The 21,507-nt window shown below is 50.2% G+C and overlaps 3 protein-coding genes across 14 annotated transcripts; 2 read left to right on the forward strand and 1 right to left on the reverse strand.

Annotated features, from left to right (window-relative positions):
* Positions 1 to 769: 769 nt before the first annotated feature.
* LOC120828667 (NACHT, LRR and PYD domains-containing protein 12) lies at positions 770 to 5,668 on the forward strand. Its single transcript, XM_040192160.2, has 9 exons — positions 770 to 938; positions 1,090 to 2,698; positions 2,775 to 2,936; positions 3,021 to 3,194; positions 3,289 to 3,462; positions 4,295 to 4,468; positions 4,580 to 4,753; positions 4,840 to 5,007; positions 5,097 to 5,668. Exons 2-9 carry the CDS (start codon positions 1,101 to 1,103, stop codon positions 5,164 to 5,166), a joined length of 2,694 nt encoding a protein of 897 aa, XP_040048094.2. The 5' UTR covers positions 770 to 938; positions 1,090 to 1,100; the 3' UTR covers positions 5,167 to 5,668.
* LOC120828931 (ceramide synthase 5) lies at positions 5,178 to 10,219 on the reverse strand. Of its 2 annotated transcripts, XM_078082484.1 has the most exons (11): positions 9,711 to 10,219; positions 9,411 to 9,612; positions 8,362 to 8,464; positions 8,141 to 8,271; positions 7,979 to 8,036; positions 7,602 to 7,652; positions 7,404 to 7,496; positions 6,998 to 7,126; positions 6,638 to 6,744; positions 6,386 to 6,542; positions 5,178 to 6,120 (listed from the first exon to the last, which is right to left on the reverse strand). In XM_078082484.1, exons 1-11 carry the CDS (start codon positions 10,033 to 10,035, stop codon positions 5,974 to 5,976), a joined length of 1,503 nt encoding a protein of 500 aa, XP_077938610.1. In that variant the 5' UTR covers positions 10,036 to 10,219; the 3' UTR covers positions 5,178 to 5,973. The 2 variants fall into 2 exon arrangements, with proteins under 2 accessions (XP_077938610.1, XP_077938613.1); XM_078082487.1 differs by lacking the exon at positions 9,711 to 10,219 and having other exon boundaries at positions 9,411 to 9,613.
* slmapb (sarcolemma associated protein b) lies at positions 10,108 to 18,961 on the forward strand. 11 transcript variants are annotated; one of them, XM_040192170.2, is made up of 11 exons: positions 10,149 to 10,340; positions 12,815 to 13,032; positions 13,441 to 13,500; positions 15,140 to 15,268; positions 15,350 to 15,424; positions 15,513 to 15,806; positions 16,010 to 16,280; positions 16,432 to 16,603; positions 17,660 to 17,794; positions 18,179 to 18,268; positions 18,688 to 18,961. In XM_040192170.2, exons 3-10 carry the CDS (start codon positions 13,449 to 13,451, stop codon positions 18,263 to 18,265), a joined length of 1,215 nt encoding a protein of 404 aa, XP_040048104.2. In that variant the 5' UTR covers positions 10,149 to 10,340; positions 12,815 to 13,032; positions 13,441 to 13,448; the 3' UTR covers positions 18,266 to 18,268; positions 18,688 to 18,961. The 11 variants fall into 11 exon arrangements, with proteins under 11 accessions (XP_077938677.1, XP_077938679.1, XP_040048104.2 ...); XM_040192171.2 differs by having other exon boundaries at positions 10,195 to 10,340; positions 12,829 to 13,032; XM_078082533.1 differs by having other exon boundaries at positions 10,202 to 10,301.
* The last annotated feature ends 2,546 nt before the right edge of the window (positions 18,962 to 21,507 follow it).

Below are 21,507 nucleotides of genomic sequence, written 5' to 3' on the forward strand. Positions count from 1 at the left end.
ATTTAGTAAATGAGGGTCCATTTGGAGTCAAATCAACCATAAAGCAGGGGAAGCTTTAAGGCGGGGCGTACTGTGATTGACAGGTCTCTACGCCTATAGAGCGCTTCCAACTGGGAGGTGTCAAAGGTTTCCTCTTAAAAATGTTTTTTGTTTTTAATATTCTTTTGACCCTGTACATGGACGGCATCTATGATGCTCGATAGACGGGTGATTGATGATGAACGTCTGAGCCCTCCTAACCAGTTATTAACAAAGTGCATGTCTGACACCCCCCTCACTAAAAACGGTGTCCTGACCTTCCTTTAACAGGAGGACCTGCTCCCTATGTACATGTGAATGGCTCATTCTAACCTAATAAAACACAAAAAATGGAATTTCAAATGATTATACACAAAGTAAAACAGTATGAATATTATAATCTGTTGTCTACCAACAGATCAAACTAAATGCTAGATGGAACTATTGGATTCGGATTAGGATTTGATCTGCTGCTGTGTAGTTTAATCTATTCTAGCACATCAAAATGTGCATATTTTGATAATCCTGATCTGCAAAGTCATTAAAGCTGTCAAATAAATACTGTAAAAACAGAACAATGACTCATCTGAAACGCGTTGGAATAAAAGATGCCAATAAAACCGTTGTGATCTCGGTAACGTGCAACCGTCATTATGCCTCATCAGAAGCTCATTACCGTAGCGGTTCAGCCTGGCGTCGCCTCCTCGCCGCCTGTAAGGCAGCGCTGAGGGCGCACGAGCCCCCGCGCACTTCCCGCTTCGCGCACTTCCGGGTTCGCGCTGCTCGTCGTTTTATTGGCAGGTACGTCGCTCGCGACTCTTACCGCGAATCCCAGTAAAGACGTGACCCCCCCCAACAAACGAAACAAAAACAAAGAAAAAATCCTGCTTTTTAGTTTCCCGCTGTGGAGTTTCTACCAGGTAACTGCTTCCACTTCCGTGTTCTGACGAGTTACAGACCCACTGCCACTTTGTAGGCCAGATGTTAACATCAGGAAGTGCAGTTAATGACAATTTGACAGCTGTGAGTTGCATGTCTTTTTTTCCTTTAAACTGTCTTTTCATTTTCCAGAGATTTACACCATGGACAAAGACTCCATGTTGACTCACATCCTGCAGTCAGAGGGCCCCGCGTCCCTCCTGGGAGGACAGTCGCCTGTCACTGTGATAAACGGCAGCCAGCACATCTCCCCGCTGACCTCCGGGGGCCCGGAGGCCCGGGGCCCGGACGGAAAAGCAGACAGCGGCCGGCCCTCCCTCGATAGCGCCATCCGCACCGCTTTGTCCGAGGGGACCAGGACCGTGGTGCTGGAGGGCCCCGACGGCTCGGGTAAAACCACGGCCCTGCAGAGGCTGGTGGTGGGCTGGGCCCGGGGGAGGCACCTCCAGAACTTCTCCTTTGTTTTCCACTTCGGGCTCGGTCGGTTGAATTCCCTCGGCGGGGCGCTGTCCCTGGAGGCCTTGATGCTGCGCCACCACGGTCATCTCCTCCCGGGGTCCGTGCCCCAGCTCCTGCAGGATCCCGAGGGCGTGTTGTTTGTTTTCGACGATCTGGATCAGTGGCGACACAGCCTGGACCCCTCGGCCCTCCCCCACCTCTGCTCTGACCCCGGAGAGGAGGCCCCCGTGTCCCGCTTGGTGGCCGGTTTGCTCCACGGATCGCTGCTGAGAGGGGCCTCGTTCCTGGTGGCGACCAGGCCGGCCGAGGGTCAGAAGTTCCCGAGCGGCGCCCGGTTGCAGGTTTTGGGGTTTCTGAAGCCGCAGAGAGAAGCCTACATGGAGGGGTTCTTCTCCGCCGACCCGGCCGCCGCCACCACAGCGAGAAGACACATGGAAAGCACTCTGGGCTTCTATGATATCTGCACCTCCCCCAGATTCTGTTGGACCGTTTGCTCCGTTTACAAGTCTCTGATGGACGCTGGAGCGAAGCTCCCCGAGACGCTGACTCAGCTGTACGTGGAAATCCTGGCGCGACTAATCCAGTCGCTCCAGCTGAACGAGGCCCGCAGCAGAGCCCTGGTGTCGGCCCTCGGCAAGATGGCATCCCATTGCCTCCTGCACCAGCATTCGAGTTGCACCAAAGAGGAAATGGATTCTTTCGGTTTTGGTCAGGATCTGGCCTCTGTCGGCGTCTTCCTGCGAGTGGACGGCGACGGACCCGTCTTCTCCTTCCACTCTCAGCCGATGCTGGAGTTCAACTTGGCCACGTCTTTCCTCCTGGACGCCTCGGCGGCGGAGGGCGTGGAGGAGCTGCTGGAGAGGCACCGAGGCCGCGCGGACTTCCTGGACGTCTTCCTGACGGGGCTCTCGGAGCCGGCTCAGCGCCGGCCGCTGGAGGCCCCGCTGGGGGAGCTGGACCCCGGTCGGGTCGCCGACTTCGCCCGCTGGTTCAGGAGCAGCTCGGAGGCGACGCTGAAGGGACGGCACAAGGACCAGCACCGCCGACGCTTCCACCTGCTCCTTCAAACTCAAAACGAGAGTCTGGTGAAAGAGGTTGCGGCCGCCTCGGCGCAAACCGGCATCGGCTACGGCGACCCGACCCTCCGAGACTGCGTTGCCCTGAATTACGTCTTCAGCTGCCTTGGCGAGATGGAGTTGTTGAATCTGTACCGGACGAGGGATCTGACGGAGGAGCAAGCGAAGGCGCTGGCTCCGGCTATGAGCCTGTGCCGCAAGATCAAGTAAGTTCACACCTCCGGGGATCGAACCTTTCAATGTGCTCGGCACGCCTAATGTGAGATCCCTCCCCTACCACAGCTTGTCGGACAGCTCCTTGAGTCCTGGCGCTGTCACCCATCTGGCCTCGGCTCTCAGCGGAGGACTCACCGAGGAGCTGGACCTCTCTCACGTCCGCCTCGGCGAAGAGGAGTTCCGGCGCCTCTGCGAGGGACTCAGAAACTGCAAGCTGCGCGTTTTAAAGTAAGAAGGGAAGCGTTCTTTTAAAAATGTGCCTTTTTTTTAAAGAGCTGAATTGAATTCCTCGATGTTTTTTCTCCCCCCCAGGCTTCTGGCATGCGAGCTGACCGAGGCGGTCTGTGGTGATCTGGCGTCCGCCCTGACCTCGGGCGCCGCCCAGCTGCGCGAGATGGACGTGAGGTTCAATCCCATCGGGGACCGGGGCTTCGCGAAACTGTGCAAGGCGCTGCAAAGTCCCCTCTGCAGACTCCAGGAGCTAAAGTACGTCCTTCATCCTCGGCGCCGCGAGCCTGACAGGCGGCGGCGTGTTTGATTTTTGCACTTTTTCTTTTGTTGCTCTTTTTGTGTATTTAAGGCTGCAAAAGTGTGAGCTGACCGCCGCGTCCATGGAGGCCTTGTCGGCGGCTTTGCGTTCGGGAGGGTCGCAGTTGAGAAAAGTCGACCTGACGCAAAACGTGATCGGCGAGCAGGGGATGGAGGCGCTGAGCGGGTCCCTGCAGCACCCGCTCTGCAAACTGCGGGGCCTCGTGTAAGTCCAGGGGGGGGGGGGGGCATTAGGTGATTGGAGAGACGTTCAAGTTACATGATCTGAAGCTGTCACTTAAAGGCACGGCGGGTTGGATTTCCGCTCGCTCCTCCCGTACCGAGACTGCAGGGCGGTCCAGGGGGGGGGGGGGTTTGCACTCTACGGGGGCCCTCGGCTAACGACAAAAACATGAGAAGGCCCCCCTCACGTGAGCCAGTAGCCGCTTTCCACATTTTAATTGACTCATTACTTTCTGGCTGCATTTAAAAAGCATATTGTTGCATCACATGGCTGAACTTTGACCCCCCTTCAGAGGTGTGGGCTAGAAAAACATCCCGGGACCATCTTTAAAAAGGGACATTCTAAATATTATTTCTGGCATTTTAACTAGTAGTTTTGGGGATACATATCACCATGTAACATTTTCTTTGGTATTTCATTTAATGCAATTATAGGCAATTAATATTAAATAACCTTGTGGTTCAGTACACCTTCCTGTGAATGAAATAACAAGTGAAAAACGTATTTTCTCATTTAATGAAGAACAGTTTTTTGTCAGACAAGTCGTAGTTTGTAGGCGCTTTGTTATCATTGTAACATCCAAGATTTCATCCCATGAAATTATTGAAAGATGAGAAATGATAATATTGAATTATTACCCAGTCCCACTATGTAGCTATCAAAAAGCGTATTCTAAGCTAAAGGTGGTGGATTTTTACGAGGTAAATGACATTAAATGGAGCGCCGGGTGGGACGCTGTGCCTTTAACGCGGCTGAGATGAGTCATGCTTTCATACTTTAAGCGGCCGCCCTTTGCTGATCTCTTCTTCTGCAGCCTGTTCGACTGCCAGCTGTCGGCCGCGTGCTGCCCCCGTCTGTCGGAGGCCTTGATGTCGGACCGCTGCCTCCTGACCGAGCTCGACCTGTCGCTCAACAACTTGGGCCAGGAGGGGGCGCTGCTGCTCTGCCACGCCCTCCGCCGCCCCGGATGCCCAATAGAAAAGCTCAGGTGGGGGTTGCCGCCAGTTGCCTTCGAACACGCCGCACCCGGGTGATGTAGAGCCACCTCTGGAGACATCTTCTGCCCCCCCCCCCCCCCCTCCCTCTCTCTCTGCTGCAGCTTGTCACGATGCGAGTTGACCCCGCCGGTCTTCAGGGAGCTGAGCTCGGCGCTGAGGGGCGGGACTTCTCGTCTGAAGTCCCTTGTCGTCGGTCTCAACGCGGTGGGGGACGAGGGGGTCAAACCCCTCTGGGAGGCCGTGGCGCATCCCAGCTGTGTGCTGGAGGAACTGGAGTGAGTGTGACGACAAACTGTAACCCGAAACCCCCCCCCCCCCCCCCAGACTTGCTTTAAGCCCCGCCCCTTTCCTCTCTGCGCAGCGTGGAGATGACGGGTCTGACGGACGAATGCGCCCGGGACCTGTGCGCCGCTCTGCGGGCCGGCGGGGCCCTCAGGAGCCTGGAGCTGAGGAACAACTCGCTGACGGACGCCTCCGTCCCGGCGCTCGTCCGCGCCGCGCAGGACAGCGACAGCATGCAGGAGATGAAGTGAGCTCAAGACATGAGAAACGTTAGAAGTGTAAACGCCACAAGAATGTCGGAGGACAGACGAGTTTGACGCTTTGTGTGTCTTTCAGCCTGCAGTACAACGACATCAGCGAGGACGTGTTCGACGTGATGGACGAGTGTGGCAAAATAAGATACTGAGGAGGACGGAGTGGTCGCACGCTGCTCACACGCAGGGTTTATTTTTTCAAAATATTGAAATGATTTAGTGGAGAAAATAAACAATTCATCAAAATACAAGTCATATTTCAAAGAAAAATTTCCAGCTTCTCAAATGTTCTGAGTTTTCTTTTGCTTTTCTCCAGGAGATCAAAGTCAATTAAACATTTGGACAAGTTTGGACTTTTTATTTGCCAAAGCAAGAAATTGCACTTTTTGGGGGCTTTGTTGTCTGGATAAAGCGTAAATAATCAGGCAGACAAACCATTAATTGAATAATTGTCATTTGCACAAATAACACGAATCCTTCACATTCATTGCTGAATTTGTTTATATAATAATGTTTTATTAAGAAATCTTTGGCATCTTAAAAGAGATTTCGCTTACGGGACCTTAAGCGATTTAAGGCAGATTGCATTGATTTGTTTTACAGCTGTAAATATATTACCAATTTCACAAATAAAATGTATTTACATGTAGAAAATGCATTTTGACAAAAAGCAGTGTTTACATGCTCCGTTTCATGTCTAACTCTAACACACACACACACACACTCACACGTACACACACGTAAACACACGTGTTTAGTGTAAACCTCACACAGTGTAAACTCGACTCACTAAGGCGTCTTTATTCCACAAAGAGAGGGAAGACTCCGCTCTCTGTCCAAGTCCACTCTCAGTTTTCTACGATTCAGCAAACCTCTTTCGTGGTGGTGGGGTGGGGGGGGGGGGTCCAGGTGGGTCACACGGGAACGCAGCCGGGGACTAAAAGCCACGCTCGTGGCGCTCAGCGGTCGTGAGCTTCTCCGTTGTTGAGGTTGCCCGCGTGGCCGATGTCCTTCGGCTTGAGCGTCTCGCTCTGGTTTTTACCGCTGTTGGAATAAATCTCCTCGTCCGAGCTGCTCTCCACGTCGCTGCGGTCGTCTTTCGCCACCTGCGCGGCAAAGTCACCTTTACGTTTCACTCAAACAGCGACGCCCTTCGTTTCCTCCGATGATGCAGCTGGATGGAAAGACGAAGGCTCCCAACCCAATTGGTCGATGAAACTGGCAACACTTTGGATGCTAAAACCCCTTTCAGATCTAATAGCCGTTTAGACATTTTACCCCCCCCAAACTGTGTTTGTGTGTGTGTGTGTGTGTGTGTGGGGGGGGGGTGTTAAGATCAATACTCTCGGAAACCCGGCGTCGCCAACTGACCTTCCCCTTGAACACGGCTTTGACGGCGATGCGAGCGATGAGGTAGAACCAGATGACGTGGAGCGTCTGCAGCACCAGCAGCAGCCCGTTGAGCAGCCACCAGGACCGGTACGGCCCCACGATCTCCCAGCTCTCCACCAGGACGCTGTGGACGACCCTGCAGCGAAAACGCCTCACGTCACCGCCACGCCACGCCAAAAAGGCCAAAGGTTCTGCCACTTGATGGTGTAAATAAGCGCTCATTTGCCTCACCAGAAGGGGTAGATGACGAGCCGCGTGATGAAGAAGCTGACGCTGAACACCACGAACAGGCCGTCGCACAGCCGCTGGTACTTGGCGTAGTTGGCCAGCTTGGCCGCCTTGAGGGATCCAAAAAAGGAAATTCATTGGTTCGTTGAAGAAGGATGATTGTTGATGTTCTTGTTTCAGTGGAGCAAGATCTCCGTGGTTTTATCATGTTCTTTAGGGAACGACCCAAACCGGCTCCGCTGCATTTCAGCGAGTGCGCTCGCCCAACCCGTCCGACGGGCCAACTCGGTATCGCCTCCGCCCGCTCACTACTACCACTACTACTATCGTCACCTAACCCCAAACAGAAGAAGAGTCCCTTACCTCGAGGAAGATGTCGGACGCGTCGTGCACGCACATGACCAGCGTGCCGACCCTCAGCATGTTGTTGGCGTAGGAGAAGGTGATGAGGAAGATGGTGGCGAGGTGGTGGACGAGCATGATGATGAAGTCCTGTGAGGAGACGACAAGAGCGGGAGAGGGTGAACAAGGGGGGGGGGGGGGGGGGGGGCGAGGCGACGGGAAAGGGAAGCCCTCGCCGGCGGTTTGCTGCTTGTGGGGAAACCGCAACGGTTTCACCGTCCCACCGGTTCTGCGGCTGCGCGTCGCAATGAAGCGACTTCTTTAAGGTAGCGGGTGACGTGGGACGGAAAGCACGCGGCGCGATGAAAGGCGATCGCCGACATCGGACACCCCCGGGGGGGGAGCGCGGATTGGCTGGTCCGCTCACCTTGCGTTTCACGTCTATGAACTGGGAGAACATCAGAGACCAGTAGAAGGACAGCTCGGCCGCGTAGTGGGTGAACTGCTGGGAGCTCTGGTGCTGGTGGGGGGGGGGGAGAAGAACAAACAAACACCTTTAAGGACAAACCGAGCGGATCGGAAGAGGAGAGAGCGGCTCGCGAAAGGGGGAGGAAATAGCGCTCACCTGGAAGGGGTAGTTGTACCAACACTTTCTGGTGTCCCAGGTCCAGGGCGACTAAGGGGAGCAGATGAAACGTGCACATGATTACGTCAATAAGACTGATCTCATTCCTCAACAGTCCCCATTTCAATGACTATTGTTGTTATTGTAAAGCCCTGTTTGACATAGTTTTTAGAAAGGTGCCGTATGAATAAATTCTAATGCATTGCTTATCTTATCCTACACCTATCGAATGGCCTTGGCTCCATTTTTATTATTGTACTTTGCTTCTATCTTGATCGCAATCACTTCAATTGTGTATTTAACAGGAGAATTATTGTGCAACACTGGTTTTATTGCAACTTTGAAGGTTATTATTATTATTATTATCATCATCTCACCACCCACAGATGTCGAACGGCGTAGATGAAAATCCCCAAATAGAAAGTTAGTCGCCACCTGAGAGCAGATAAGGAAGCAGAGACATGAGGGGGGGTGGTGCACACGGTGCGATCACTTTCACGGGAGTCGGTTCCCCCGCGGGCCGTCGGGCAGGAACTCACATGCTCTCGCAGAACTTCTTCTGCATGCCGGGCCGGTCCTGGTTCCGACGCACCCGGAACCATCTCTCGATCTTGCGCTGGTCCCAGTCCAGCTGCTTGGTGAGCCCCTCCAGTTGCCTCGTGTCTGGACACTGAGGAGGACAAAATCAAATGAAAAAGTGGACATAAGATGGGTGGGGGGGGGGTCGACAGAGACGACGCAGAGGGAGCTTCGCGAGTACCGCTTTGGACTGGAAGACTTTCTCCAGGACGGCGTTGGGCTGAGCTCGCCGAGGAACTCCCGCCTGGATGTGAAGTATGTGGGCGCAGGGCTTGGCCACCAGCCTGTGAGCCCGCAAGGAGGGGCAGCAAAAAGAGAGGGAGGGGGGCAAGAAGAGACGCACAAACACAGGGGCATAAGTTAGGCTAGGTAATGATTGACTTTGTCTTACGGCCGCTGTGTGTGTGTGTGTGGGGGGGGGGGACAAGAGTGTTTAGACTGGAATGTGGAACCTACTCTAAACGGAGCGTGGTGACCTCTGTCATGTGAGGGTCGGGGAGGCCACAACACTGATGTGTGTCATCTCCACCTCACAACACCCTACTCCTCTGGGTGGGGGGGGCTTTTGGGTGGGTCCCTCTCATCAGTGAGATCAGCTTCACTTTGATGAAACCGTGTGACTTATTTAAAGGTCTGTAATACAGATGTGGTCCTCACGGCTCAGTCCACAAAATAGAAAAACGAAGAACGAGGCGAAATAAGAAGTGTGTTCCGAGACTTGATGTTTCATCACCTCACAGGAATGCTGACACTGCTAAAAAAAAGAAAAAAAGAAGAAGAAGAGGCCAAAAGGCAGAAACAACAGCGAGGGGAGAATAGACCCGATATCGGTCACGTGGGGGAGGATCAGCTCCCAGCTGTGGAGTCGCTTTGTTAAATAAATAAATAAATTAAATTACGGATGAGCGGTTTAAGTATCTCCGGTTTTAGTTCACGTGGACTCACTTCCGCGCGCAACAGCTCGCGTGTCTCCGGTTTGTCTGACGAGGCCCGCGGAGAGTTTCTGGTGTCAGGAGAGCAGCGGGGAGTGAGTCGAGGCGAACAGGGGTTTGGTGGCGAGGAGGAGGGGGGGAGGGAGGAGGGTTTCCACACTTTTTCTTTGGGAGCAACAGTGTAGCGACACGGACCGAAAGAGTCCATAAACGTGATATAAATGCACGTGCACGCGCAGCGGGAGCACGCGGCTAAACGATTAAACTAAAACAAAAGCCGAGGCGGGGACGAGCGTACCTTTCAAAGAGCATTCTCAGCAGAAACACCATGACAGCCAGCGGCAGGGCGTAGAGGAGGTGTCTGACCCGCGGGTACTCCACCCCAGGTGGGGGTCGCTCCAGGTCCTCCCACGTAACGTTCTTGGGGAGCCAAAAACTCTCGCTCCAAAACCAGGCTGAGATAGAGGAAGCCATCGGGCAGCGAAACCGAGGCGAAACAACTTAAAAAAAAAACCAAGCAAACAATAAATATAATAAAAAACAATCCACTCGATGTCGCCCAAAAAACAGACAAATAAAAGTGAAGCGAGAAAGTTACTTGTGGAACATCTGGTGGAGGTGAAGCAGAGACACGGACGGTTTCGGTGGAGATGTTTCCACCTCCTCCCGTCAGCGCCGACAGACGAGCACTTCTGGTTCGCCCCCGTTAGCGCGACACGTAACGCTGAAGTCTGGAGGAAACTCCGCCTCATCAGCCGCCTGCCTTTTCTTCTCTTTCTTCTCTTTTTTTGTGTGTGTTGCGGATGTGTTTCAGGGATCGTTTCACCGGTCGTGGGGTTTTTTTTGGGGGGGGCGGGATTTGACATTTGAACGAGATTTGAGTTTTTAGACGTCCCGTTGTTGGGAAGTCGGGGATTTAACATTAAGTTGGGATGATGTCAGCCAAAATGTGGCTTTTTAGTAAAGATGTGAGCCTTGTTGTTTGTTTGTATTTTTATTTTTTTTATTCATTTATTTAAACAACACATGTAGTAAACATCCTCACCCTCCACACCAGCTGGTGGCGGCAACGCAACAATTAGTTTGTATGTTAACCGCCAATAAACCTAAAACCAAAGAAGAAGAAAACCTGGCCAATTAGCTCTAGCTAAAGTCAGGCTGCGTTAGCGGCCGTCACAGCCAATTAAAGGTAATGGTACCGTGTTTTTTTTTTGGGAGATTTCTGGTGGTAAGTTACGACAGTTTGAATACTTCAAATACAATGTTTGGACACATCAACTTAACCGTAACTAGCGGAAATATCAGGTGATAATCGAAGCATCTTAAGGGTTCGCTGTCGGTAAGCTAGCGCGTCACATTCCGTGGTCCAAGATTATTCACCATGCAGTAAGCTAACAATAATTTAAGGTAATGTAGAATGAAACCTGTCCAATTTACAGCTAACTCTAAATTTGATTGGTTCTGGCTAAGTTAACTAGCTATCATCAAAGCCAATTAACTGTATTATGGAGTTCTTTGGTGGTTAATGTTAATTGACAATCATTGAATACTTAATAAAATGTTGACAGTATTTCTATATCAGGCTAAGAACGTTGAATGAATTACTTTACACACCCAGTTATGTTACATGAATTGTTACTTGACACCAATCGTTAAACAAGACATTCCTTAAATTATACTTGCAAGTAGGAGACAGAATTGACACACATAGAAGTCATGCCTCAAGACCAGAGTTTAAATATATAGTTGGAAGATAAACGTACTACTGCTAATCAACCGTGGATGTAGACGATCATCACCACCACGAGATAAACTGGACATTGACGCACGAACATCTTGACGCAGAACACCATGTGTCTCTGTGTGAGACAAAGCAGACTCTGTCGTCCAAGTAATGTTGACAAAGGCAAAACACTATTTAAGTTCTCCCAAAATTATCATGAAGTTGAATCAACTCCTATCTCAAAACGGTTTCAGTCAAAACCTGAACCGGCACGTTTAGTTCGGCACTGATGTATTTAACTGATAAACCGGCAGCTGAGCGTAAACTCTACATTCGTTGCATATTATTATGATGTATTCAACATTACCAGGACGGATTTATTGCTCAGTCAAGGAGTAGATTTCTTTTTATTGCATTCGAAACGAGTCCAGGTTTCGTGCAGTAAATCCTTGGAATTTGGCAGGACGGCTCTGGAAGCGTGTGATCAGAGGGCGCCAGTCAAACAACTAATTCCACGGCCTCTCACACATTGTGACATCAAGCAGTCTCGCTGCCGGCCTTTACGGTAGTAACGTTTGTTTGAGTCTTTCACGTATAAAACCGGTTTATGTGGGTTTGCCGTACACCTGTCCGGGCGGAGAACATTGCTTGCTCTTTGAGCGCCGTAATCCCCTTCAGGCCGCTCCGCTCCGACGGAACACCTTTTGTGGGATGCAAAGACAGTTTGTAAAGATTATGGATTTACTCCAGAATAAAGTGGAAGGTTGGGTTGTTTGATTATTGACTGACAATGCGTCAATGATTAGCAGCATCAGATCATAAACCTTTGTTTGATTACTACGTGGTTGAGGTTACTCTTATGGAATATGGCCATAGATGAAGGACCCTTTCTCTGTTTTACCTTAATTATAGGATGTTAAGTTTAAGTCCAACCGCTCCCCCGCCTTGTCCAAAATTGAATTATCTACTTAAATGCATTGCTAGCGTGCAGCTGCAGACTGTGGTGTCCTCACTAAAGTTGCAGGTTGTTAATGTGGACATTTAATGCATCGCCGGCTGCAGTTTAGACTTTGGCAGCTCACTGGGCGACGGCCTGTGAACGCTGACTGCTTGGCGCTCTTTGAGTTGGGTGCAGCTTGTTATTATAGGTGCTGATCCGGCGAGAGCTGTTCATGCTTGCACCGTTGAGCCCGTGACGCACACCGTCACCATTCATGATATGGAATAACGCCAACTGAGGCAACACCGGTAAACCGGTTTCTCCTGAAGGATCGCATGCTTGTTTAGCATGACACTATTGACACAATCTAATTGTCTCATTCACAATCTCACAATCTCTGTGTGGGGACTTCATGCATTATTCAAGCCATTTAGGAAGTTATGAAAAGCTTCTGAGCAAATTGAGTGTTTGGGGGTGCATTTACATGTTGAAAGCCTTTTCAATTTAGGCCACTGGTTTTCTTTCACTGTCTTTATTTCACCTCGGCCTCTCGCACATTTCAGAGCATTCCCGGGATGCAAACTGAGTTATTGCATTGTCTAATAGCACAGTGTAGATTAGCTGAACAATACACGGCTCTGCCCCTCGGGGCCATGTGCAGATCTCACGCTGCAGGCTGTTAATTCATCTATTTTTTTTTTTTTTAAAAGTCCTGCAGGGAGAAATAAGGGCAGGCGGGTGGGATGCAGCACATGTAGGACACACACAGCGTCACACCGGCCTTCAGCGCTCGGCGGCGTCCCGTCCAGCTCAACGTGGTCAGAGAGCGGCTCCCTGAACACAACCTCTCTGTCGCTGGCTGTGCAGCTGCAGCTTCCACTCGGATGCATGACCTAGTGAGGCTGGAAGACTTCAGCCACACAATAAAGGGGTGGGGGTGGGGGTGAAAGGACGGGGGCTGTTTTTGAATTGATTTGTCCGATTTACCTCTTGCTCAGCCTTTGGAACCGGGCTTTAAGAATTTGTTCATTCATTTCAGCCATATTTCTTTAGTCTTCGCTGGCCTCAGTCCAACATTAGCAGAGAGGTTTGGTACACGGCGTCGGCCTCCCCCTCTGGTCTCCCCCCACCCTGGCTCCCCGCTTGGACTGGTCCATTTCGCATCTGAGAAAAATCTGATAGTTGGAGGAGAGTTCTTCACGCCAGGGATCGCTTCAGCCTCCACGCAGAGTACCGAAGCTCCTGCATCTCCTTGAGGTAATATTTCCCGATGAGTTTCATTCCTGACCCTTTTAAACAAAAATTGTCAGTACATTTTCTCTGACTAAGAGGTTCAAGTTTAACCTGTCAGCGCCCTTGTAGCTGAGGATCAAATCTGTTCATAAATGAGCTTGCATTTTTGTGTTTACCATTTTTGAAAATACTTAAATTCTTAACCGAAACAACAGCAGTGACATCTCTAAGGATTAGATTCATCATCTCTTCTAACTCTCGATCTAACTCTTTATTTTGACAATCGTATCAGTTTGTTGACATGGGATATAATATTTATATATATATATATATATATATATATATATATATATACGCACAAATAAATGGATGTAATTCTATTTTTATATTTCTATTTATATAGGGATGTGTGTGTTCACCATTTCTTCACAGATAAACCAATGGATGAGAAGGAGCTGAGTGATCCAATGAATAACGTACCGGTCATCCAAGGTAACCCAGCTGTCTTCTCCCCTCCATGACTCTGCAGTTAGAGAGAGAGAGAGAGAGAGGGGGAGAGGGGGAGGGAGATGCAGGTGGCCTTGTTTTCTTTCTCCGGCGTCATCAGAAGATGGAGCTCACGTTAGCCGGCCGTGTGTTTTGTGCAATCAGGCCAACGTTATTGATTCCCTACACGAGGAGCAACAGGGACCGTCACGGGAAAATATGCGAGCACGTTGGCGAGCGAATCCAAATCTGCGTGACGAGACACCGTGACGCTCGGCTGCGCCGCGTATAGGCAGCACAAAGCAAACAGTGTCCCCGCGACAACAGCGTCCCTTTCTCCACCAAGGACGAGGACATGTCGTTGAAGCGCGCGCACAGCGCAGTGTGTCGCTGTAAATTGACCCCCCCTCCTCCCCGCCAGTGTGATCTGCTGTTTTATAGAAACCCGCTGAACACTGTCCACATTCAGTCCGCCTCTAACCCCTTCGGTCCAGTTTAGGAACGCCGTCACAGTCCTGGGGGGCGGCGGGCGGCTTCGGGGTAAAGACCGACCAGAATGGCTTCAGCCCCTCAGTGAGCTAAAAAAAGACTTTCTCCTACATTTTCCGTGTGATGCTCTGCCCCCCCTCCCCCTGTTCCCCCCCCCCCCCCCACCCACAGCTAGTCAGAGAGGTATTTTTACACACAGGCTAAACCATCATTACTCTGTGACCCTAACACACAACGGCTAAAACGGCCGATGCTACCGAGGATAAAGTATCTGCAATGTCTCCAGAAATCGTTCACACGGGACCCCCACGCACATTCTCCCCCCCCTCATGCATATGCACGCATGAGGGAACACACAAACTCGTGCACGCACCCTGGACGGGGCGCCGCCTCCCTCCGCCCGTCCTTTTGTCTGCCGCGCCGCCGTCATGTGCCCGAGTCGCAGGGTGCCACCAGCCCCCGTCGGCCGGCCTCAGAGACCTCCATCGAGCCCACTGACGACGTGGCCATTTATGGCGCTCACGCCTGACCTGTCCCGACTCCCACTGCTTTTCGCCTGCGCCAAAAGCTGGGCCCGAGATGAGGTCATCTCTCTTTTTTCAGAGCCGCGGCAGATTAGGGGATGAGGATATTCACTGGGAGTTGCGAAGCCCGGGTATTTGTGGCGCTTGTTTCCGCCTCCGGGGGAAACACAACAGACCCTTGACAACGTTGGCCTTTGTGTGATGTTTACAGTAACTTACCGATAACAAAGCAGTGTCGGGGTGCCAGGGCAGCGTCTGTATTCGGGTTAATGGACAATTTGGAACGAAAGATTCTTGTAAAAGAAAAGAATGTGTCTATTTCTGGGTGAGCAATTAGTTTATGTAACGCTCCCATTTGAATATATCTTGGGAAATCATCTAGTATGTCAGGCCTGGTTAAATATTTGGGAATGAAGCAGAATTAATGTGGTGGGACCTTTTGAGTAATCCGGCTATTTTTACGACCATGAATGGCCGTCATTACTGTTTGATGCGTCACCGGGGCTCAGCCTCCCTGACGTCGCCGTCTGCAAATATCTACTTCTCACAGCTGCAGGCTTCCCTGTCAGGAGAAAGGAACGTCTAATCTGGAAAGTATTCTTTCTCTGTTTGCGCTGCGTTTCATGCATCAGATGACTTGACCAGGTCGAACACGGGCTCTTCTGGCGACTCCGAGAAAATGCTCCAGCGCTTGAACGAGGAACTCCGAGAAGCCCAGGAGCTAGCCAACACCGAGAAGCACAAATGCATGGAGCTGCAAGGTAAACGTTCTGCTCTTTGATGTTTGGTACCATTCGCCACACGGACGAGTGCAGGAAAACAATTGCGTCGTTCCTTCGCAGGCGTCCTGCAAGACGAGAGAAAAGGAAAGCAGCAACAAGCTGATGAGTCTGCAAAACAGATAAAACATCTTCAAGGTAAACCATTTGTTGCCGTATGAACGTTGTGCCCGCCCACTAAAAATAGCTGCTAAACCGCCCCCGCCCCCCCCGTGGCGTCGCACAGGCCAGCTGCGGCAGCTCCAGGATGAAACGGGCGTCCTCAGGGACCAGAGGGACGTCTCCGCCGACGAGCTGCAGAGCGCCCGCGGCGAGGTGAAGGCGTTGAAGCGCGCCCTGGAGGAGGCCGCCGCCGAGCGGGACCGCGACGCCGCCGCCGTCCAGGCCAACCTGGCGACCGCCTCCAAGGATCTGGACAAATGGCGCCAGGCGGCCAACAAATACGAGCGAGAGATCGGCGACCTGCAGCGTGACCTTCAGCAGCAGAGCAAGCAGTGGCAGAAAACCGCAGAGATACAAGGTGCAGACGCACACACTGATGTACTGATGTGACGATGGCTTCAGTGTCCTCGTGATTCTGAACTACAGCTCGAAGAGACTCAAACGTCCGTCCAAGTGCACTGGGACAATATCTTTTCTACGTACTTTAACTTAATCTGGCGGCTTAATTAAGAAAAGCGCATCTGCCCGCAATGGTTGCATTAAGTCTCTTTATCCTCGCAGCCGGAGAGCTGCAGTCCATGCAGGCCGAGTGCAGCGGCCTGCAGAAGGAGTGCTCGGGCCTGCGGTCCGAAAAGCAGGACGCCGCCAACAAGCAGCAGAAGGAGAGCGGCGCCCTTCGGGCCGAGTGTGCCGCCCTGCGGGCCGAGAGGGAGGAGCTCCTCAAGGCCCACCAGAGAGACACGGGCAGCCTGCAGGGCGACTGTGCCGCTCTGCGCTCCGACGTGGAGGCGGCGCTGCAGAGGCAGCAGCAGCTGGAGAAGGAGCTCGCCAGGTCAGTGCAAACCCCCCTCCCGGTCCCCCTCGCTGTCTCTTCAGGTTTACTTTGCTTCGTGTCCTGCTACACAGAATAACGCCGTGTGAACCCCCCCCCCCCCAACCCCCTTCCTCCTATTGAACCCCGTGTTTGTCTCGCTTCCCGGTAGTTCACGTGCCCAGAATGCAGAGCTCAGCGGCAGCCTCAAGGCCCTGCAGGGGGCCCAGCAGGAGCTGGAGAAGAGGCTGGCGGCCCAAAAGCTGCAGCACCAGCAGGACAGCGGCGAGCTGCAGACCCAGCTGGAGAAGGCGGGCGGCCACAGCAAGGCCCTGCAGAGAGAGGTGCGTCCAGCAGAACACGCTCATCTCCGGGGGCCACGAGTACTTCAGACCCGACAGTTACACATTGTCTACGCTGTCTGTTGCTGCCCCAGAAAAGCTTCTGGTCTACTTACACACGCACACACGCGCGCACACACAAGTAAATGATTGTGTGTCGATCTGTGAGATAAGTCACCGCGGTGTGAAAAAAAGGACTGCTGACCTGCTGCTTCACACGCCCGGTGTTTACTGGGTGTTCGTGTCAATGGCTCCTGCATGCAGAACCGAAGATGAAAAGCCAATCAGATATGCACAACCAGTATGTTTTGATTACATTATCTCCTTTGAGATTTCCTCCCTAATTCCTTGTAGAGGAGGAAAGGGATGTAGGTGAGAGATGTACCACCAAACAAGCTTTATGTGCTCCTTCATGACTGCAGGCCCTCGACCATCTGGGTCACTGCCCGCTATACACCAGCGCATGTTTTGTCATATGTTGCTTCAGTAATTAATTTGCCCGTATCAATAATTTGTTATAGCAGCGGGGGGGGGAGGGCTCTCGCGTGTTGGTTTATGGGACAAAAGAAAGCCGGGGAGAAACTATCAATCACAGATACTTAACATCAATCGAACCTTGACCCCGTCATGCACACATTGTTACTTATTTATTTACGTGTGTGTGTGAGACAGGATTTATTATACCTACACACACAGACATCACGGACGACATCCAGTTGTAGCCGATCCGTAACAAAACAAACCCAGTAGTACATTCCTGCGGTGCGTTGTTTTTAAATTTGCATTAATAACAACCTGCAGCATTTCTGCTGCGGTCAGACGATGTGGCCGACGTTTTCACAACATGGAACATGAGAACTTTGACCCGGTGTGCAAATATTGTGTCTGAGTATAAATGTTCTTTACCTTATTGTGACCTCTTTGCTGCTTACAACTCATTTTAAGAACCTTTTTTTTTAAAGCGCCTCTAACCGCAGAGTGACGTGTTCTGTAAATACAGTTCCGAGCCAAATGTACATTTAAATGTAACGTTGAAAATGACCACTTTGCTTGGCGCAGTTTGAGGAAGCCAAGACGGAGTTGTCGGACCTGAAGGAGAAATACGAGAAGACTGAGCAGGAAAAGCAGTCGCTCGCCGACGAGTTAGAGGAGTGCAAAGCCAACGTGGAGGAACTGAAGGAGAAAGGGACAAAGGTGAGTGCCGGTCTATCGCACATCGACAGCAGCGCATATATGCATAATTAACAAGGATCCGACCGCTCCGAGAAAGGAAAGCGTCACCGTAGCTTTGCATAAGAGGCAGCCGGTTGATTTGTTCCGTAGGAGCATGAGCTTGGCATCAGATTTGTTTATAAAATCTCCTTTGTAAGATTCACAATGTATAATCTACATAGATCTATAGAAATAGATCTATATAGATTTGTTTTATCACAGCAGCACACCCCCCCCCACCCCCCACTCCGCTCATCCGCTGCCTTTTTGTTTTGGCAGCATTGTGTCTCTTTTACACACCACTGACCGAGGGGGTTCATTAAGACCCCTAAACGCCTGTCCTGTAATGTCCCTTCCCTTCCGTAGACGTCCCCATTGCTGCCCGTTCAGGCCGTAGTCCTCGGCCTCGTCCTGGCCGGCCTGTTTTGGTGCTTCGGCGCGTTGTGGTACTAAAAGGTACAACGTCACTCCTCTCAACCCGGCCGACATCTTTCATCCTCACCCGTGTCTTTGTGGATCAGTTGCATGACTTTATTTCCCCCAGAATGCCTTCCTCATGGGGGGGGGGGGGGGGTGATGTCAGAGACTCTAACCTCTCCAATCATAGAGTTCCAACATCTGTTTGTCTTGTCTGGATGGCTAATGCTTACCTGCCTTGTTTCTGCCCGTCGGCTTGGATGAGCTTCTCCGAAGGCTGTTTGCTTTCATTTGATGCGTCTCTCTCTGCACTGCGTCGCTTTCGATGGAAAGTTCCTCCTGTCAAAGCTCCTGAACTCCCCCGATGGTGGTGATGATGATGATGGTGGTGGTGGTGGTGGTGGTATTTACCGGGGCCGCGTCGCTCCTCATGTCTCAATGTCGCTGCTTGTTTTCAGAAGTCGTGGTTGATCTGGGGGCCCGTCGCCGCCGCCGTGGCTCTAACGGCTGTGACTGCTGCCGTGCTCTTCAGGACCTGAGGGCAACACGCACACGCAACGCACACCCCCACCGATCCACGGTCCTTGTCAGATTTCACCGCACTGAGAAACTCGCCCTCTCATCATATCTGCACTTTTAATTAGGAGGGCTCGTACTAAACAGTTTAATTTCTAAGATTCTCTATTTTAGATGACAGATGTTAATAAAAGAATGTGTTTTGTGAGGCAAAAACGATTACGCTTGTTTTGTTTTATATCATTTAAAGGATCGTGTGTTTTTGTTTCCTGTCGTGACTTCCAGGATCGTCCGTTGATGAATGTAAAGGAGCACTACACACTTAATTAGTTCTGAATCTCTTTTGGATTGGATCACCTCCCTAAATGTAACACATCTCTGTAACCGTCAGAAATAATAAATATTGTCACAATAATGCGGCGGCCAGTTGATGCCTCGGACGCACACATTGTCACCGCTGACATTCTCCTGCAGTGATTGAAACGTTAATGTGTTTGGTTTTCTGTTTTTAGTAGTTAAGTAAACTCCAGTTGAGGATTCCTCCTCTGCTTTACGTTGAATATACGGTTGCTTCCATAGTTTCTGCAGCAGCCGTTCATCACACTTCTTTTAGTTGTGCCAATAAAATAAAGAGTACAAAGCTCGGTGAAGCAGACATGTGTTACTTAAACGCATGCCATTTGGTATTCTATGGTATTAATACTTGATGTCATGTTTTTGAAACTAAACACTAAAATTGTAACGTGTGTTCATAGTTATGTTTGCATGCAGTATATATGATTTTGTGTGAAATATCAACTTCATTCGAGTCTATGAATTTGCTTTGTGATGGTTTGCTTGGCTCCTTGTGAATAATAATCTACGTACTTTGTAAAGAGATGAAGGGTCGTATAGTTTCTTAGGTTCAAAGTTTATGAATAACTGCTCTGAAATGTACAGGTGACCTTAATTAAAGATCTCAACCTCACAATGACACCTTGTGTATGAAGATGTGCATAAGCAGACTGAACAGTTTCCTGTTCTTCTGACCTCTGCAGAGGAACATCACACAGAAGGTGAGCTGCTCTCGTCTTGACTTCTCTGTTGGCGTGAGCGGATTCGGTATTGATGTTTTTGCTTCTAAACTCCAGCCAGAAACTTAGCGATGTTGAATCTTGTCTTGCGCCGTAAAGCAGCTGTGACGCTTCCAACTTCACCTGCAGTTTAGCCTGAGCGAAAAGGAGCCTCGAGGCTCCTCCTGACGAGGAGATACAAAGTCAGTCTTCATGTAAATACCTTACTATTTTCTCAAATTGTGGCGGTTTACATAAGTGTACCAGTGAAGAGGAGTCCTACTTTGAATAAAGTATGAAGTGTTCTGTGGCTTTGAAAGGAGCCCCCATCAACGTCTGAAATAAAATACCCCTGATGATGGAGCGGTGACGTCATCGGGGGCATCTGGCTTCTGCTTAAAGCTGCAGTGGTTCGGATCTGTCGCCCCCTGCTGGTGAGGTGGCTGCTTTTAACCAATTTAAATTTTTAAACCAAATTTAAACTCCAAAAAACAATGTTTGTGCATACTCGATAATAGTGTATTCTATTACACAGCGTTATTATAACGCCTTGTGACCTCTAGTGGAACCGTGTGTGTGATTTAGGGAGAAAATGTTTTCATTGGTCCAAGATCACGTAAAACCTAAAGCACTCTGGGAAATGTAGGAAGCAGGAACGTTGCGCAACTGTTTTCTTCCCCAACGTGTCTGGGGTGAGACCCCCTCACAATGAGAGGAGCTCACGTGACGTCTCACTGAGGGGGGCGGGGCTGTTCTTCTGCTGGAAGATGACGAGATGCTTTGCCCTCTGAGCACGTAGAGGACGACCTCCCTCCTCTCGGCCCGGTCTGCACCCCCCCCCCCCCCCCCCCCTCACTGTGCTGTGTGCGTTTAGTTCTGCTCTAGCTGGTATGTAGGTCATCGTTAGTGGGCCAGAGGTGCATGGGGGGGGGGGGGGTCAGCTGCACATTGCAATGGACGGTTAGTAAATAGCTTTCATTTACAATAATAATAATTGATGATAATAGTGGCTTTGTTTCTATTCAGACTGAACATGTTAATGGTTTTGGTATACAACTTTATTTAAGGGACACTCTACTTTTAAATGAAAGATGTAATCAGGAAACGTCCCCAGTAGATTACTGACACTTAAAACCCCAAAACGTGGATTTTGAAGCTCCTCGGCTGGAGGGTTTCAGTCCAAACAACATTTCGTAGAATGTTTAACTGAAATGCTATCGATTCTATTATTTTGTCTCTATTTGGTTTTCGGCTCTTCACAGATGACAACATTCAACGTAGAAACACTAACATTCATTTTGTTTCTAATAAGGAGTTTGTTCACATATCATTCAGAATCTGATACAAGATCACTAAATAGATGGTGAAATATCTTTTTTTCAAAATTAATAAAGTGATTCAAAGATGTATAATAAAGTAGAATATTTCCTTCCGTAGAATTTCCTTCTGTTTGATTCTAATATTTTAAGCTAATTGAAAAATTATTTTGAACATATTTTAGAAAACTTGAAATACAAAATTGTTTGTGTCATCGACTGAGGAAGTTCCACATTTATATTAGTGAGTTAAAAAGATGGATTGCATAAGCATTATAACATATATAATCAGCATTATACAAAATCCTTAAATGAATGCCCCTGAGTCCGAATGTCTCTTATTTGACCTTTTTTATTAACTTTATAAAGTTTGCACCACCGTTTGCACCACCTC

The sequence above is a fragment of the Gasterosteus aculeatus genome, chromosome 2, assembly GCF_964276395.1.
Source record: "Gasterosteus aculeatus chromosome 2, fGasAcu3.hap1.1, whole genome shotgun sequence".
In the NCBI taxonomy this organism is placed as follows: Eukaryota; Metazoa; Chordata; class Actinopteri; order Perciformes; family Gasterosteidae; genus Gasterosteus; species Gasterosteus aculeatus.

What these genes read in the sequence shown, in the direction of transcription:
- LOC120828931 (XM_078082484.1), bottom strand. Translation starts at nt 10,035, where the DNA reads ATGTTAAATCCCCGACTTCCCAACAACGGGACGTCTAAAAACTCAAAT. An exon ending in CTGAGAATGCTCTTTGAAAG is followed by an intron (nt 8,465 to 9,410) that starts GTACGCTCGTCC and finishes GCGGGCTCACAG; the next exon opens with GCTGGTGGCCAAGCCCTGCG. An exon ending in TCATAGACGTGAAACGCAAG is followed by an intron (nt 7,127 to 7,403) that starts GTGAGCGGACCA and finishes GTCTCCTCACAG; the next exon opens with GACTTCATCATCATGCTCGT.
- LOC120828667 (XM_040192160.2), top strand. Translation starts at nt 1,101, where the DNA reads ATGGACAAAGACTCCATGTTGACTCACATCCTGCAGTCAGAGGGCCCC. An exon ending in TGCAAGCTGCGCGTTTTAAA is followed by an intron (nt 2,937 to 3,020) that starts GTAAGAAGGGAA and finishes TCTCCCCCCCAG; the next exon opens with GCTTCTGGCATGCGAGCTGA. An exon ending in TGTGTGCTGGAGGAACTGGA is followed by an intron (nt 4,754 to 4,839) that starts GTGAGTGTGACG and finishes CTCTCTGCGCAG; the next exon opens with CGTGGAGATGACGGGTCTGA.
- slmapb (XM_040192170.2), top strand. Translation starts at nt 13,449, where the DNA reads ATGGATGAGAAGGAGCTGAGTGATCCAATGAATAACGTACCGGTCATC. An exon ending in CAAATGCATGGAGCTGCAAG is followed by an intron (nt 15,269 to 15,349) that starts GTAAACGTTCTG and finishes GTTCCTTCGCAG; the next exon opens with GCGTCCTGCAAGACGAGAGA. An exon ending in TGAAGGAGAAAGGGACAAAG is followed by an intron (nt 17,795 to 18,178) that starts GTGAGTGCCGGT and finishes TCCCTTCCGTAG; the next exon opens with ACGTCCCCATTGCTGCCCGT.